Below are 14,218 nucleotides of genomic sequence, written 5' to 3' on the forward strand. Positions count from 1 at the left end.
ATGATATATTAAGTGAAAAAACTTGAGATCTTTTTTATTATTTCATTCTAAAACTACCATACACTTTATTGAATGGAAATACAATATGCTTTCTTTAAGTTGTCTGCATTCCATTCGGTTCCATTAATCTTTCTATGCTTGCATATGCTCGGACTTAGCTGCTTTGTAATTTCATATGGGCCTTCCTAATTCTGCCCCAATTTGCCTACTCCTGTCGAGCCCTTTGTTATCTTTGCCTTTCGGCAAACCTTATCTCTTTCTTTAAACTGCCTACTTCGCACTCGCCTGTTGAAGTATCTTCGCATCCTCTGTCTGCATGCTTTAGCTCTGACTGCTACATCTTCTCTGAGTTCTTCTGCTAAATCTAGGTTGATTTTTAGACTTTCATTACTGTGGAGCTCTTTATGTTCAATTGTTCTTTTATTGGGGATGCCTATCTTTACCGGTAATACTGCTTCGGTTCCAGATACAAGGGAGAAGGGGGTTTGACCTATCGCATGTCGAGGTGTGGTCCTGTATAACTAGAGTACACTGTTTAGCTCCTCTGCACAGTTAGCTTTTTCTCCATCTAATCTCTTCTTTAGCCCTCGCAATATGGTTCTATTGGTAACTTCAGTGAGGCCATTAGTTTGGGGATGGACTACCGAAGTGAAGTGAAGTCCAATGTGCCAGTCTTCGCAAAAAGATTTGAAGGCTCCTGAGTCAAATTGTTTTCCATTATCAGTAACAATTTTATGGGGTATGCCATACCTAAATATTACATTGTTCTTGAAAAACTGATGATCCAAGCTGGGGTAATGGTGCTGAGGGCTTTGGCTTCTACCCACTTAGAGAAGTGGTCAATTACTACAACTATAAATTATCTTTGCCTAGTTGTCACAGGAAAAGGTGCTAGGATGTCTATCCCCCATTGAGCAAAAGGCCAAGCCGAGCCTAATGGTTGTAGTTCTGAGGAGGGTTTTATGGGTACGCGATCACATTTTTGGCAAGTAATGCAGTGGTGAATGTATTGGCAAACGTACTTTTTCATTTTTGGCCAGTAATACCCCAAAAGTAGTATTTTTCTCAGCATTGCGTCCGAGCCTTCATGTGGCCCACAAACACCTTTATGGGTCTCTCTTATGATGTAGTTGCCGTCTTCTTCAATGAGACAATTCCCGAAGGATGTGATTTTGATCTTCGTGTTCCTTAGATAACTCAACTACAAAGTCTGTAAGTACCTTTGCTTTCATGGCAGTGCATGGGGTATACCTTATGTCAAACTCTCCTAGTCTAATTGACCATTCCATTAACCTTTCGGAGGTTTCAGCTCGATGTAAGATCTTTTTCAAAGTATGGTTAGTTCGAACAAATATAATTTGAGACTGGAAATAATGACGTAGCCTGTTCGCTGATATGAGGATGGCGAACACCAGCTTTTCAATGCTGGGGTTTCGTAGCTCAGCTCGTTGGAGGACTTTGCTGGTGTAATAAATAGGGTACTACTCTCTCTCCTTTTCTTTAACTAGGACAGATGTTAATGTGCTTTCAGTAACAGCCAAGTATAAGTAAAGTGCCTCATCCCTCTTGGGCCTGCTAAGGAGAGGAGTTGAAGACAGGAATTCTTTTATTTAGTCAAAGGTGAGCTGGCACTTGTGATCTCATTAAAAGCTCTTCAATTGTTCCAGAGCTCGGTAGAAAGGCATGCACCTCTTAGCCGAGTATGAGATGAAACATCCCAAGGCTATGATTCGGTCATTCAACTATTGGACCTCATGGATACTAGTAGGCGCTTGCATATCCAAGATTGCTTTAATCTTCTCAGGGTTCGCCTCAATTCTCCTCCGTAATATCATGAAGCCTAAGGACTTGCCCGCCTTTTACTCTGAACATGCACTTATCTGGATTTAGCTTAATGCTAAACTTATTAAAAATTTCAAATGCTTCTTCTAAGTCCTTACGGTGGTTAGCAGCTTGAGCGCTTTAATGATCATATTGTCTACATACACTTCTACTGTTCGCCCTATCTAGTATTGGAACATGTAGTTGACCAATCGCTGGTATGTGGTTCCTACATTTTTTAGAATGAAGGGCATTACCTGATAGCATAAATTCCCATGTCTGTAATGAAGCTTGTCTTCTCCTCATCTAGCTCGTTCATCCTTATTTAGTGGTATCTAGTAGTTGCATCCATGAAGTTGTACAATTCATAGCCAGCTGTTGATTCTACTAGTTGGTCTATGTTGGGTAGAGGGTAGTAGTCTTTAAAGACGCCTTGTTTAGATTGGTAAAATCTACATACAATCTCCACTTTCCATTGGGCTTAGGTACCAATTTTATGTTCGCCAACCATTCTAGGTAATCGACTTCTCTTATAAATCCTGCATGCAAAAACTTGTCTACTTCGACTGTTATGGCTTGTTGCCTTTTAGGTCTATGGCTTCGCTTCTTTTGCTTCACAGGTTTGCAATCTGGATCTATACTGAGATTATGAGATATGATGTCGAGGTTAATCCCGATTTTGTCCCCAACGGTCCAGGCAAAGCTATTAGATTGTCTTTTAATACCCCTTTTATGTTGTTTTGTATCTCCATAGGCAGTTCAGCCCCAAGGTCAGGTATTTCCCCGACTCAACTTCCCATTTGACTAGTTCGCCTATATGTGTTGGGCTTGAATCTGAGGTGTTTCTGGATATGTCAAGGGTCGATGTTCATCTTGCACTGCATATGTTTCCTCATTCGATATGCACATGATGGATAGGGCGAAAGGTATCCCTTTCAGTGCTATCATGTACGCTTCCTGAGCCATCTTCTGGTTTCCATTCACAGCCACCACCTTATTATTATTAGAGTAAAATTTTAGAGTGAGGTAGTTGATGCACGTGACTGCTTCCAATTCATATAGGGCAGGTCGACCTAATATAGCATTATAAAGAAAACGGATGTTCGTTACCATGAATTCAGATTTAAATCTTTTTGAAATACCTTCGATTTTGAGCTCTAAGGTTACATTTATGGATCCAGCTACTTGAACTGGCCTCCCCACTAAACCAACTAGAGGGGTACGGACAGGCTTCAGCTTCGCCTATTCTAACTTCAAAACTTTAAAGAACTCCATAGTTAATAAGTTAAACGCACAACCGTTATCTACTAGGATTCCTTTTACCAAGAAGTTCTCCAAAACTCCTTCTATCACCAATGCATCGTTATGTGAGGTATGTACCTGCTCGCCATCTGTCTCAGAAAATTAGATAGTTGGTCTCATATTCGGCTTTTGTTGGGGTAGGATAGAGCAAACCTCTCTAGCCCTCCTTTTTCTAGTTGAGTTGCTATCGCCCCCTGATGAACCACCAAAAATTATATGAATTGTGACCAGAGTGCTGCATTGCCTTACCTATTTTTCTTTCCCTTCGGTTTCCTTCTGAACCCTCACTCTTTTAGTTTAACTCCTTGTATGAGGCGTTCGATCTCTTTTTTAATTGCCAACAAGCTTCAGTCTCATGGCCAATGTCCTTACGAAATTCATAATACTTTTTTTTGACTCGATAGCCTGAGGTATCTTCCTTCATCTTTCTGGGATAGTTGAGCTAAACATTGTTTCCATGGTCTCTTACCCAAGATAGTATTTTCAAGTGTTACTTATTCAAAGGAGTGAACTCTCGGCCTTGTTGTGATCTATCATCTATTAAGTAAGGTGTTCTAACATCATAGCTAGCTCGCGTGTGTAGGAAAGGCGATCTTCTTATGGGCGATCGTCTCCTTATTGGAGAGGGGTGTCTTCTGTGTTTGGATTTTTCTTCCTCAGGCAATCTCTGATGTTGAGTTTCATAAGCCTCATCCAACTTTATGTATTTGTGAGCTCGAGCCATGAGTTCAATAAAAGTTAGGGGAGGATCTATACGTAGACTCTTAAACAATTTATTGTAATTGCAGTTCTTCGTCATGGCACTGATTGCCACTTCATCATTCAAGTTGTCTACTTGCATCGCTGTTCTTTGAAATCTAGAGATGTATTGTCTCAAGGTCTCTCCATCCTCTCTTCTTAGATCTACTAGGTCAGATGAGATTTTCCTAGATGGCACACTCGTTATGAACTGAGCTCGGAACATTGTAGCTAATTGTGAGAATGATTGGATGCATCCCATTTTAAGGGTCTGATACCATTCCTGAGCTACTTCTTTTAGGGTGATTGGGAAGACCTTACACATAAGGTATACAGAGTTGCTTTGGAGGTACATCATGGTTTGGAAGGTCGCAAGTGACTGCAGGGATCAGTAGATCCGTCATAGGATTGGAAGGTCAAAATTTTAAACTTTGGGGGAAAAGCTGCACCCAAGATATTGGCTAACAAGGGTGAGTCCCGCCGGAGATCATGGTCCCCTAACTCTCCTATTTCTCTACATTCTCTAACCAGTTCTTTAATAACGATTCGGAGATTGGCATTATCCATGATCGGTTGTCTATGGCTCGACTCCTCAGTGTAGGGAGTGGCCATACTGAGGTTCACCTCCGACTCCGCCTCATAGAGTTGTTCAGATGCTGGGTGGCTTTGTTGTTTCGGTGTTGGCTGAGATGCACCATGCTCTTTGTGATGTTGGTTCGTTGGTCCACCTGGGGGAGTCAGTTTGCCACCTTGATGAGGGGTTTTGAGAAGGCATTTTAGCACAATGGTGAATTGTGAGTATGCTTGGGCTAGAGCAGCTGCCACTTGAGGGTTGGTTGTCAGCAGAGGGGGTATCATGGCCAGTCCAGTTGCCTCGCCATGGCTATTGTCCTAGCTCTCCGTGTTATGGTGTTCAAACAGTTCATTGGCCATAGTGTTCAGGATGAAAGGGGTTGAAATTATTAGGGATTAAAGGTGTGTTCTAAGCTCGCTGCACCAATTGTTAAGCTCTCAAAAAATGAGGATTGAGTGAATTGTGAAATTAGTTCCTTTTAGGCTTAATTGGGAATATCTATATTAACGGAGAGATAATTATAGTTAGATAAGGATAGTAAGAATCCTAGCTTATCTGTTAATTAGAGTTTATTTAAGAGTCTAATATTTTTTATATTATTCTTTCATATATTTTATTTTATATATATATATATATATATATATATATAAAGGAGAATCAATGAGTTTTTTCCATTGCTAACGTGGCGCTCCCTTTAAAAGTGAGATTATATAGATTTTGAGTATTTGATTTTTTTGCGAATTTTTGAACATTTCTCTTTTTTTTTTAATCCATTTTTTTCTCTCACATCATTTACTTTTCAATAATAAATTGTCTTTTCATTTTTGTGAGTTTTAAATTCATTCAATTATGGAAATATAAAAAATTTAAATATTTCAATTGCATTTTTTAGATTTTCATAATTTACATATACATAAAGATTTTATTAGTTTTTAAATTCAAATTAAATATGCTATTTATTTTTTTTTTGGAAGAAATCAAATATATGATAAAAAAAACAATACAATGTCCAAATCTTTAAATTTTCATAATTTATAAATATAAAAATTTGTATTTTATGTAGTCTAAACTTCAAATCAAATATAGTATATTTAATAATTTAATAATTTGAAAATTATTAAAAAAATCATGTATCTCAAAAATACACATTATAAAATATAATTTAAAAATGATAAGATAAGATGGTGAGTAGTATTTTTTTTTATTATTTCTCTTTTGATTTGTTTAATTATGATTTTCAGTTTTTGAATAAATTATAAGAATACAAGTTTAATTTTTCTTTTCACGATAAGTTGAATATTTTCAAGTCTATAATATTTGGGATATTCAAATTTAGTTTATTATTTGTATGATTATATCAAATTTATCATAAAAAAAAGGCTACATATGTGGTTTTTCTTATTTTGATTTAAAATTTAAAGAATTGGGTTGATGTGAAATTAGTGGTTTTCGCTCTTTTTTTTTTTTTTTTTTTCTTTTTGCTAATTGAGAATTTAAATATTTATATATCGTCATATATAAACAGAAAGTTCATGATTATCTTTTTATTCACTATTCTATTTTTCTTTTTTTTATAAAATTTTTAAATTTCCTTCTATTTAAAGTTTAACTTAATTCTTTACTTTAACTTCTTCGGTATATTGTCGGTTGAAAAAAGAACATTATGAAATTTTATTGCTTTGTTTGAGTTGTTTACTTGATTTTGTTTTTTCATTTTCATTTTCATTTTATATTTTGCTTAGCTTAGATTTATTTTGTTTAATTTTGTAGGGATTTAGGGATTTAAATGTGATCAATTTCAAATGATTTAAATATGTCTTATGCAATGATGAATTAATTATTATGTTTTAAATTTTTATTTAATTATATACTTCTAATTACATAAATCTCTACGAAAATAAAAATTAAGTATTTAAAGTATTTTAAATACCTACAAGGCTTTATATATAATAATTCCAACCACTTTTTTCCTAAAAAAATGATTTTTTATAATTTACTCAGCATATATATATAGATTACATTTAAAATGAAAAATATAATTATTATACAGTCGTGCCAAACACGGAGAACCGCCTAGTGTGTATATATATATATATATATATATATATATAAGCCAATAAAAAAAATGATTTTTTTAGAACATGTTACTGTTTCCATTCTATTCTATAGAGAGAGAGAGTAATTCTATTCTATATCATATGTATAGAACATCATAGGAATGAGAAACTCACATGCTGTTTCCATTTCGAATGATCCAATCTGGCACTGTTCCACTCAGCATATTCCCAGTAAAGTATCTGAAAACATTAAACAACATCATATAATACCTTCAAATCAATTTTTTGGAGTTGATCTAAAATCAATTATAAGAACAAGTACATTTAAATCAATTGCTCACATGAAATCTGTCTTTGATAAACTGGAAAAGCTGCTTGGGATTGGTCCAGTTAGTTTGTTAAAACTGAGGTCTCTGCAAGATAAAATGATGAACCAAACCATCAGAAATTGTTCATTATCTCTATTTTAGATACAAAGAAATAGTTGACAATTAGGCTAATCTTTATATTTACTAACAAGGTGGAGGTCAATTTGGTAAATTGCCCAAGATATGGAGGTAGTTGTCCAACAATATTGCAACTCCTTAATATCCTGCAACATAAATATAGTTGCAAATATTAGAAGAAAAAACCATAAAAAGAGAAGAAGGAGAAAAAGAATTACTTGGTAAAATGACATTCAAACTCACAGTTTCGTCAGGTTTTTCAGATTACTCAAAGGTGGAAATGATATTTCAGTTCCATTGCTCAAGTCACTAATTCTCCTACAACCCAAGAATATAATAAGTAATTACAATACATATAACATTTTTGTTGGCATTAATTGTAAGTGATTAAATAAGTCATTTGGAAAATATTTTTTAAAGGCAAGTTATTTTTGGAAACAAACGGAGTCTAAATATGGAGGATTGATTCACTTACAAGTCAATCATGTTTGTCAAAAGACTTATGCCGGATGGGATTGGCCCACTTAAGCCACTAGCCTGAATCACTCTGCAAGCACCAGAATTTGGTTCAGACAAATAATCAAAGCATTTATAATATTTCTTTATTAAACCGGGCGGGAAGGAAGAAAGCTCTTACAATTTTGTAAGATGAGTCCAATTCTGAATAAGGCTGGGGATCTCGCCTGTGAAGTGATTATCTCCTATTCGACTGCATTTTGTTACAAGAACATAGGTATTTTGTATTTGAAATGGAAGAGTAAGATTTAATTAATGAGAGCATTTTTCTGTTATATGATAATGTAGAAACTTACAAGTCTTCCAATGTGGTGAGCTTTGCAAATGTTTCAGGCAACTGCCCACTAAAATTATTGGAGCTAAGCAGCCTATAATAACATCAAAAGGAGAAACTAAAGTCAATGGATTGTTACATCTGAATATCTACAAGCAATTTACAGCAAAGCTGATTTCACCATTTGCGTGTTATTATTAGGCTTTATTTGGACCTTGCAGTATCAATGAATCTAAAAATACGATTACTTATTTCTATACGAAGAAACTTACATCCTTGTAATGTTGTTTAAATTTCCAAGCTCTTGAGGCAGTTCTCCTGAAAGTTGATTGGTTCCAACCACACTGTGTATTTAATCATCAATGGGAAACACCTTGTAAGCATCATATATATTTATTTAGCTTTATTTAAAAGAGGCATATAAACATGATCGATGAGCATAATCTCATCTTACAATTCTCTCAGAGTACTGATGTTTCCAATTTCTTTTGGAATTGGTCCTGTCAATCTGTTTCCCCCAAGAGAGCTGCAACCATCCATTTATTCACTTTCAGTTCCAATCCGAAATGAAAAGGATAGAGAAAATTAAATTATATTATAACCATTTTCCCTCGATAATCTATTAAGAAGATAATTAACATACATTACTTCGAGTCGTGTGGAGCCCCATGTTGAAGGGATTGTACCGTTAAGGTAGTTTCGAGTAAGGTCACTTCATGAAGCAGAAACAACAGCCGTAAGTTATTGTTGAGTCAGTTACTGCAAAAAAATATGAGTGAAAAGTAACTTTTTTGCTACTTACATTCCCTTGAGGTAGGGCAACTTGCTCAAATCTGTTGGAAGCATACCTTGGAGATTTTGGGACTTTAGAGATCTGTGCTTCCAGAGAAATTGTAATTATAAAGCTAATGTCCAAACAATAACTCTAAATGATAATTACAATTTATTATCAGTAAATAATATTTGAATATTCATTTTCTATAAAATTCAGCTATAATCCAAGAAAATTTATATTATAACAAACTGCATTCAATGAATTAATATATTTTTCCATTCAAAATTTACTACTAACCAATGCCAGAGACTTTATGTCATTATTCTTTTCTTTTGTGAAAAAATCAACGAATCAAATAGCCCATGTATTAGCTAGGGCCACTAACTCTATGCCTCGTTTGATGGACTGGCAGCAGATGCCTCTAGCTATTATTCATGATATACTGCTGTCTGATATTAATAATAATTGAGCAGTATAATTTTCAAAAAATAAAAAATACCCATGATATGATGCTAAATGGGCACTACAAATTAAGTTACTCAAATAGTCCTAGAAAAATGGGATTATTAAGAAAGCAAAGTGGGTTTTGCTTTAAGAAACTGGAGAGGCCATGGTCCCTGTTTCCAGAATTTTGTAAGCCTTTTTATTTTAATATTATATATAAGGGAGAAAACACTTAATTTATATTCTCCTTGGAAAAAAATATTTTATAAGTTTTTGTTTGATCAAAAAAAAAAAATTTGTTTGATCAAAATATTTTAAAACAATATCTATCTATCTATATATATATATTTCAAAAAAAAAAATCTATACATATAAGGTTAAAAAAAAAAAAGAAGAAACAAATATTTTTTAGTTATTTCCAAAAACTGTTGCTCTCTAATATATACACATATAACTTAAAAAAATTTCTGAACTTTTCTTCCTTAATTAGTTAAAATCTTTCTCCAATGAATAAGTAAAAGAAAAAAAATACAGTATTATGATTATTTCTTGGCTAGAGGGACAGAGACATACATGAACGTAACATGGCAGATGGTGCCACAATCACAAGTTATGTTATTATCTTGTATGGGTTCTGGTTTCCCCCATCCTGATTTGTTGGAGCATGAATCAACGTTAATGTTCCAGTCTTTCTTCCCTAGTGTCTTCCCTATTTCACGAAGACCTTCCACTGCAAGATATACGTATATAATCAAGAAAAGAAAAAAAGAGTTAAGGAAATCAGAGAAGGTTCAAAATCAAGATTATGGTTATATATATGCATGTGGTTTGCAATATTAGACCTTCATCATTTGGCAATTCAGCAGCTTCAAGAACTAAACTTGTGAAGCAAAAGATGGTAACAGAAGCAACAAGTAGTCTAAAGAACAACATTTTTTTCGATGTATATTTAGCAATCTTAGATGGCTTCTATTTATTGTGTGTGAGAGTATGGAGAGGGGAAGAGAAAATGGGAATTGGTAAGCTTTAGAGATTGGGACAAAAGTCTATTTCAAGAAGAAAAAGGAAGAAGAAGTCAGCAACCCTTTTGACAATAACTTCTATTGCATTCTTTAAGGGTGTTGGGAGTGAGTTCTACTATCTAATCTAAGATCGTTTAATGAAGAGTTTTATCAATACTTACAAGAAAAAAAGTATATAATACCTCGTGGAGCGGTTAGTGGTAATTAAGGCACACTTGAGAGTACTTGTGGTAATATTTAAAAAAAAAAAAAATGAGAGAGATGCAATGTTGCATTCAAGCATTAAGCTTATTTAGTCTTTTACCAGATTAAAAGAAAAAAAAAAAAAGAAAAAGGAAAAATGATTGTGAAGAAGTAGTCAACAACTTGTCGACCAAGTATCCTCTAGTTGATCTTTCTGCATATGTATGAAGTGAAAGGTCTCAAGTTTTATACCTCTATACCAAAAAGCTTTCACTAATTTGATGAGTAAAAGGGAGATTGCCCTTTGTTGTGTAGCCTACAATGTTCTTTCAACCCATTGAATCTCCCAATGGATAAAAAAAATAAAATCAACTACTTGTTATTTGTTATATTATATCATCTAGCATATATATATATATATATATATATATATATATATATATGTAAGATAATTGGAATGCAAGCTTAACTTAAAGAATTTTTACAAGAATAGGATTTCTTCTAATTTTTTTATTGAAAATACATAAAGGAGATGAAATTTACCAGAAAATAAATTTCAAAATCTTCTGATTAAGAACCCTCAAAAAAACAAAAATCTTCTGATTAAGGCATGCATAGGGATGGCGCGCTACCTAATATTTTTGGGTAATGATTTGACCCGTCATATATATACATTCAGATGTAATTTGACAGATTGTAAATGAGCTAAATTAATCGAGACTAGCTCAAGTATCAGCACAATAAAAACTCCCTCAAACTCGTTTGTTAAGCTTTCTAAACTGGAGCTTGGTTTATTAGCTTGCGAGCTAGCCAATGGTGAATCAGTCCCAAAGAGTTAGAAGGCCTCGAAACCCAAAGAGTTAAAATCCTTTTGGCACCTATGCATGTTCACCTCTTAAGCTAGCTTTATGGAGTCAAGTTCTCAATAAGTCAAGATTAATTAAGCTTACATCAAAATTACATCACTTTAATTTCATAGGTTTCGAGCTGAGTTCGTTTATAGTTATCGAATCAAGTTCAAGCAAAATCGAGTTTAGCTATTTTTTAGACGATCTGAATTCCAACTCATCAAACCTCAGCTATTTTACCGTCACGCATTACTGTCTAACATTAACTAGAAAATAGCCAATCAAACCAAATAATAGGACAATGAAAAGGATATCCCATCTACAATTAATTGTGTGGGTGACTACAAAATTATGAGCAAGCCTCTCCTACTGTAGTAGAATAGCATTGACTTGACTTAGTTATAGAGATATTTGCTTGAAAAGTCTTTGCACGATATTAACCACAACTAACTGTGATATAGAAAAGTGGGGTACGTATGTTTGTTTTGTGAATTTTCTATAATGATGTGACATGAAGTCAATTGACCCAATTATAAGGCTGCTTCTAGGCAAACCTCGTGGCTGTCTCCGCACCCCCTGCCTCCTTTATCACTAAGCGAAAAATACTGACTCCAATTTTTAATATTTTGTAAATGTCATAATAATTTATTTATTTTTTTAAATTTTTGATAACTCCAATTGTTAATATTTTACAAATACATTTTTATAATTTGTAAAAAAAAGTTATTTTTTAAAATTGCTAAATTACAATATATATATATATATATATATATTATTATTATTATTCAGACGTAATTTGACGGAATGTAAATGAGTCAAATCGTTTATGAGTAGCTCCAATAAAACCTCGTTCAAATTTGTTCGCTAAGCTTTCCAAATTGGAGCTCGATTTATTAGCCTGCGAGCCAGCCAATGGTGGATCAATCCCAAAGAGTTAGAAGGCCTCGAAACCGAAAGAGTTAAAATCCTTTTGGCTTCTATGCATGTTCACCTCTGAAGCTAGCTTTATGGACTCAAGTTCTCAATAAGTCAAGATTAATTAAGCTTACATCAAAATTACATTACTTTAGTTTTATAGATTTCGAGCCGAGTTTATTTATAGTTATTGAATCAAGTCTGAAGCATGCTCAAGTTTAGCTATTTTTTAAATTAGCCGAACTCTAACTCATTAAACCTCAGTTCTTTCACCACCATGCAACACTGTCTAACATTAACTAGATAACAACCAATCAAAACAAAATAATAGAAAGTGAAAAGGATATCCCACCTACAACTAATTGTGTGGGTAACTACGTAATTAAGAGTCTTTGCAAAGTCTTTGCAAAATAATAGAAAGTGAAAAAGGATAGCATTGACTTATATATATATGTGTGTGTCTGTGAATGTATGTATTTTAATAAATGAGAAGGAAAAAAACATTGCAGTTTTCTTCTTAAAAAGAAAAAAACCCTAAACCCCAACTTCATTTATCGATACTCTTATCTTAAACTAACTAAATAAAAGAACCCTAAATCCCTAATTATTTTCTTCCATTCCCTAAAGCAATGTAAATCTAAATCTCAAATTAGTAAATTGCACTCTTTTTAATTGAAATCTAAACGCTTATTTGTGCTGCATTTTTTATTTGGAGAACGTGGTATTTTCTTAGTATGTGTTGCTGCGGGTTTGGTGGTGCTATGTCATAAAGATATCAATTATAAGTCTTTATTTTTAATGATGGGGACCATATTGCCTCATTGTATGCTCTTTCTTTGTGGTTTTGTATATGGTCCAACATATTATTTTTGATAGGCTTATAATCTGTTTGGAATAAATGAATCCCATAAAATTTATAGAATTCTTTTGGACGTTCAAAATTTTATGTTTGCAATGAAAAGAAATGCATATTTCAATTTATGAATTGAAACCTCTAAGATTGGATATAAATAACTCAAATTTTATAAAAAAATTGGAGGAATTTTCAAATAAATTCCATAAAATTGAACCATCTAAATTATTATTGACAAAATTATCTTTTCTTCCTATTATCCAAAAATTCATAGCCTAATCTCTCTCTCTCTCTCTCTCTCTACCCTCAGCTGCTTATCTCCTACTCTACACATTTCTGAGCTACCATATTTAGATCATGTAAGCAGGTTAATGGCATTTTTTTAGTTTCGTCATAAATTAGATTAAAGGATTCTCTTCTTTTCTTTTTGGTAATAAAAGAGAGCACTAGGCTCTAAGAAGAAACACACAACCTAGTGTAGGTAACTCCCACTAAATCATGAAGAAGCCAACTGTCCAATCCTTGAGGAGGCCCATCCAGAACATGGGTACCAGAAGCATAGCTGCTGGCAATTCTCGAAGGATAATCCGCACAGTAATAATTTGGGTAAAGGATTCTCTTTGTTTGTGAAACAGATGTAAAATGCAATTAGGTCTATAATAATTTGGATATCACTAAACATGTGGAATAATTTGCTTTGCTATTTTGCAATTGTTGATGGTTCCGGTGTTTTAGTTGCACCACAAAAAAAGCTAAATAGTGACTAAATTTTCAGTCGATTTAAAACAAAAGGATTTTTCACCGTTGAAAAAGGCATATAAGGGTGGCCAAAATCCGGTTTTTGGAATCAGAACCGTCGATTTGAAACTGGTTGGAACCAAAATTGAAACTTTGCAGAACTAGAACTGATCAGAATCGGAACTATAACTGAAGAGTTACAGTCCTGTTCTGGTTCTAAGTTTTTTAAAAGTGTGAATTAGCGGTTCTGAGAATCATCTAGAATCGAAGGTTTTGACTACCGGTTAGAATCGACCGTTCCAATGGTTAAAACCGACGGTTCCAAAAAATTTGAATTTTGATTTATAATGGCTAGAACCAGTGGTTCAATTGATTAAAACTGGTTGTTCGAGCTGACGGTTCCAATCGGTTTTAACACTTCTTTTTTTATTTTTTCGAAAATTTTCATCAAAATCCTCAAATTAACCTTCAAAACAACTATAAGTGGCAATACTAGTTTTAAGGGTATTTGTAGAAGTTAGATTTTTTGGATTTACTATAACTACCCCATTATTTTCGTTCATCCTCACACCAAGTTATTTCTCTCTACTCTCTAAGCTCTCCAATTTATAATTACTATCCAAATTATTGCCGAACAATTTCTCCAATCTCTAATTAATCTCCTTGAAAATTTTCAAATTATTTCAATAATATCTCCAATCTCTAATTATTC

The 14,218-nt window shown here is 33.6% G+C and overlaps 1 protein-coding gene across 1 annotated transcript in view; it reads right to left on the minus strand.

The window, feature by feature from the left end:
- The window catches only part of LOC105646353 (putative leucine-rich repeat receptor-like serine/threonine-protein kinase At3g14840), a 23,522-nt gene extending 13,409 nt beyond the window's left edge, over positions 1 to 10,113 (minus strand). Inside the window, 13 exon segments of the mRNA XM_089723773.1 lie at positions 6,667 to 6,732; positions 6,834 to 6,905; positions 7,010 to 7,084; positions 7,182 to 7,256; positions 7,414 to 7,485; positions 7,576 to 7,647; positions 7,751 to 7,822; positions 8,001 to 8,072; positions 8,183 to 8,254; positions 8,372 to 8,440; positions 8,531 to 8,602; positions 9,521 to 9,677; positions 9,790 to 10,113. Of these exon segments, the coding sequence (XP_089579899.1) occupies positions 6,667 to 6,732; positions 6,834 to 6,905; positions 7,010 to 7,084; positions 7,182 to 7,256; positions 7,414 to 7,485; positions 7,576 to 7,647; positions 7,751 to 7,822; positions 8,001 to 8,072; positions 8,183 to 8,254; positions 8,372 to 8,440; positions 8,531 to 8,602; positions 9,521 to 9,677; positions 9,790 to 9,880 (1,037 nt within the window). The 5' untranslated portion in view covers positions 9,881 to 10,113.
- Between the last annotated feature and the right edge of the window lie 4,105 nt (positions 10,114 to 14,218).

The sequence above is a fragment of the Jatropha curcas genome, chromosome 7 (assembly GCF_041381405.1).
Source record: "Jatropha curcas cultivar XTBG-Jc1 chromosome 7, XTBG_Jcur_1.0, whole genome shotgun sequence".
NCBI classification, from domain to species: Eukaryota; Viridiplantae; Streptophyta; class Magnoliopsida; order Malpighiales; family Euphorbiaceae; genus Jatropha; species Jatropha curcas.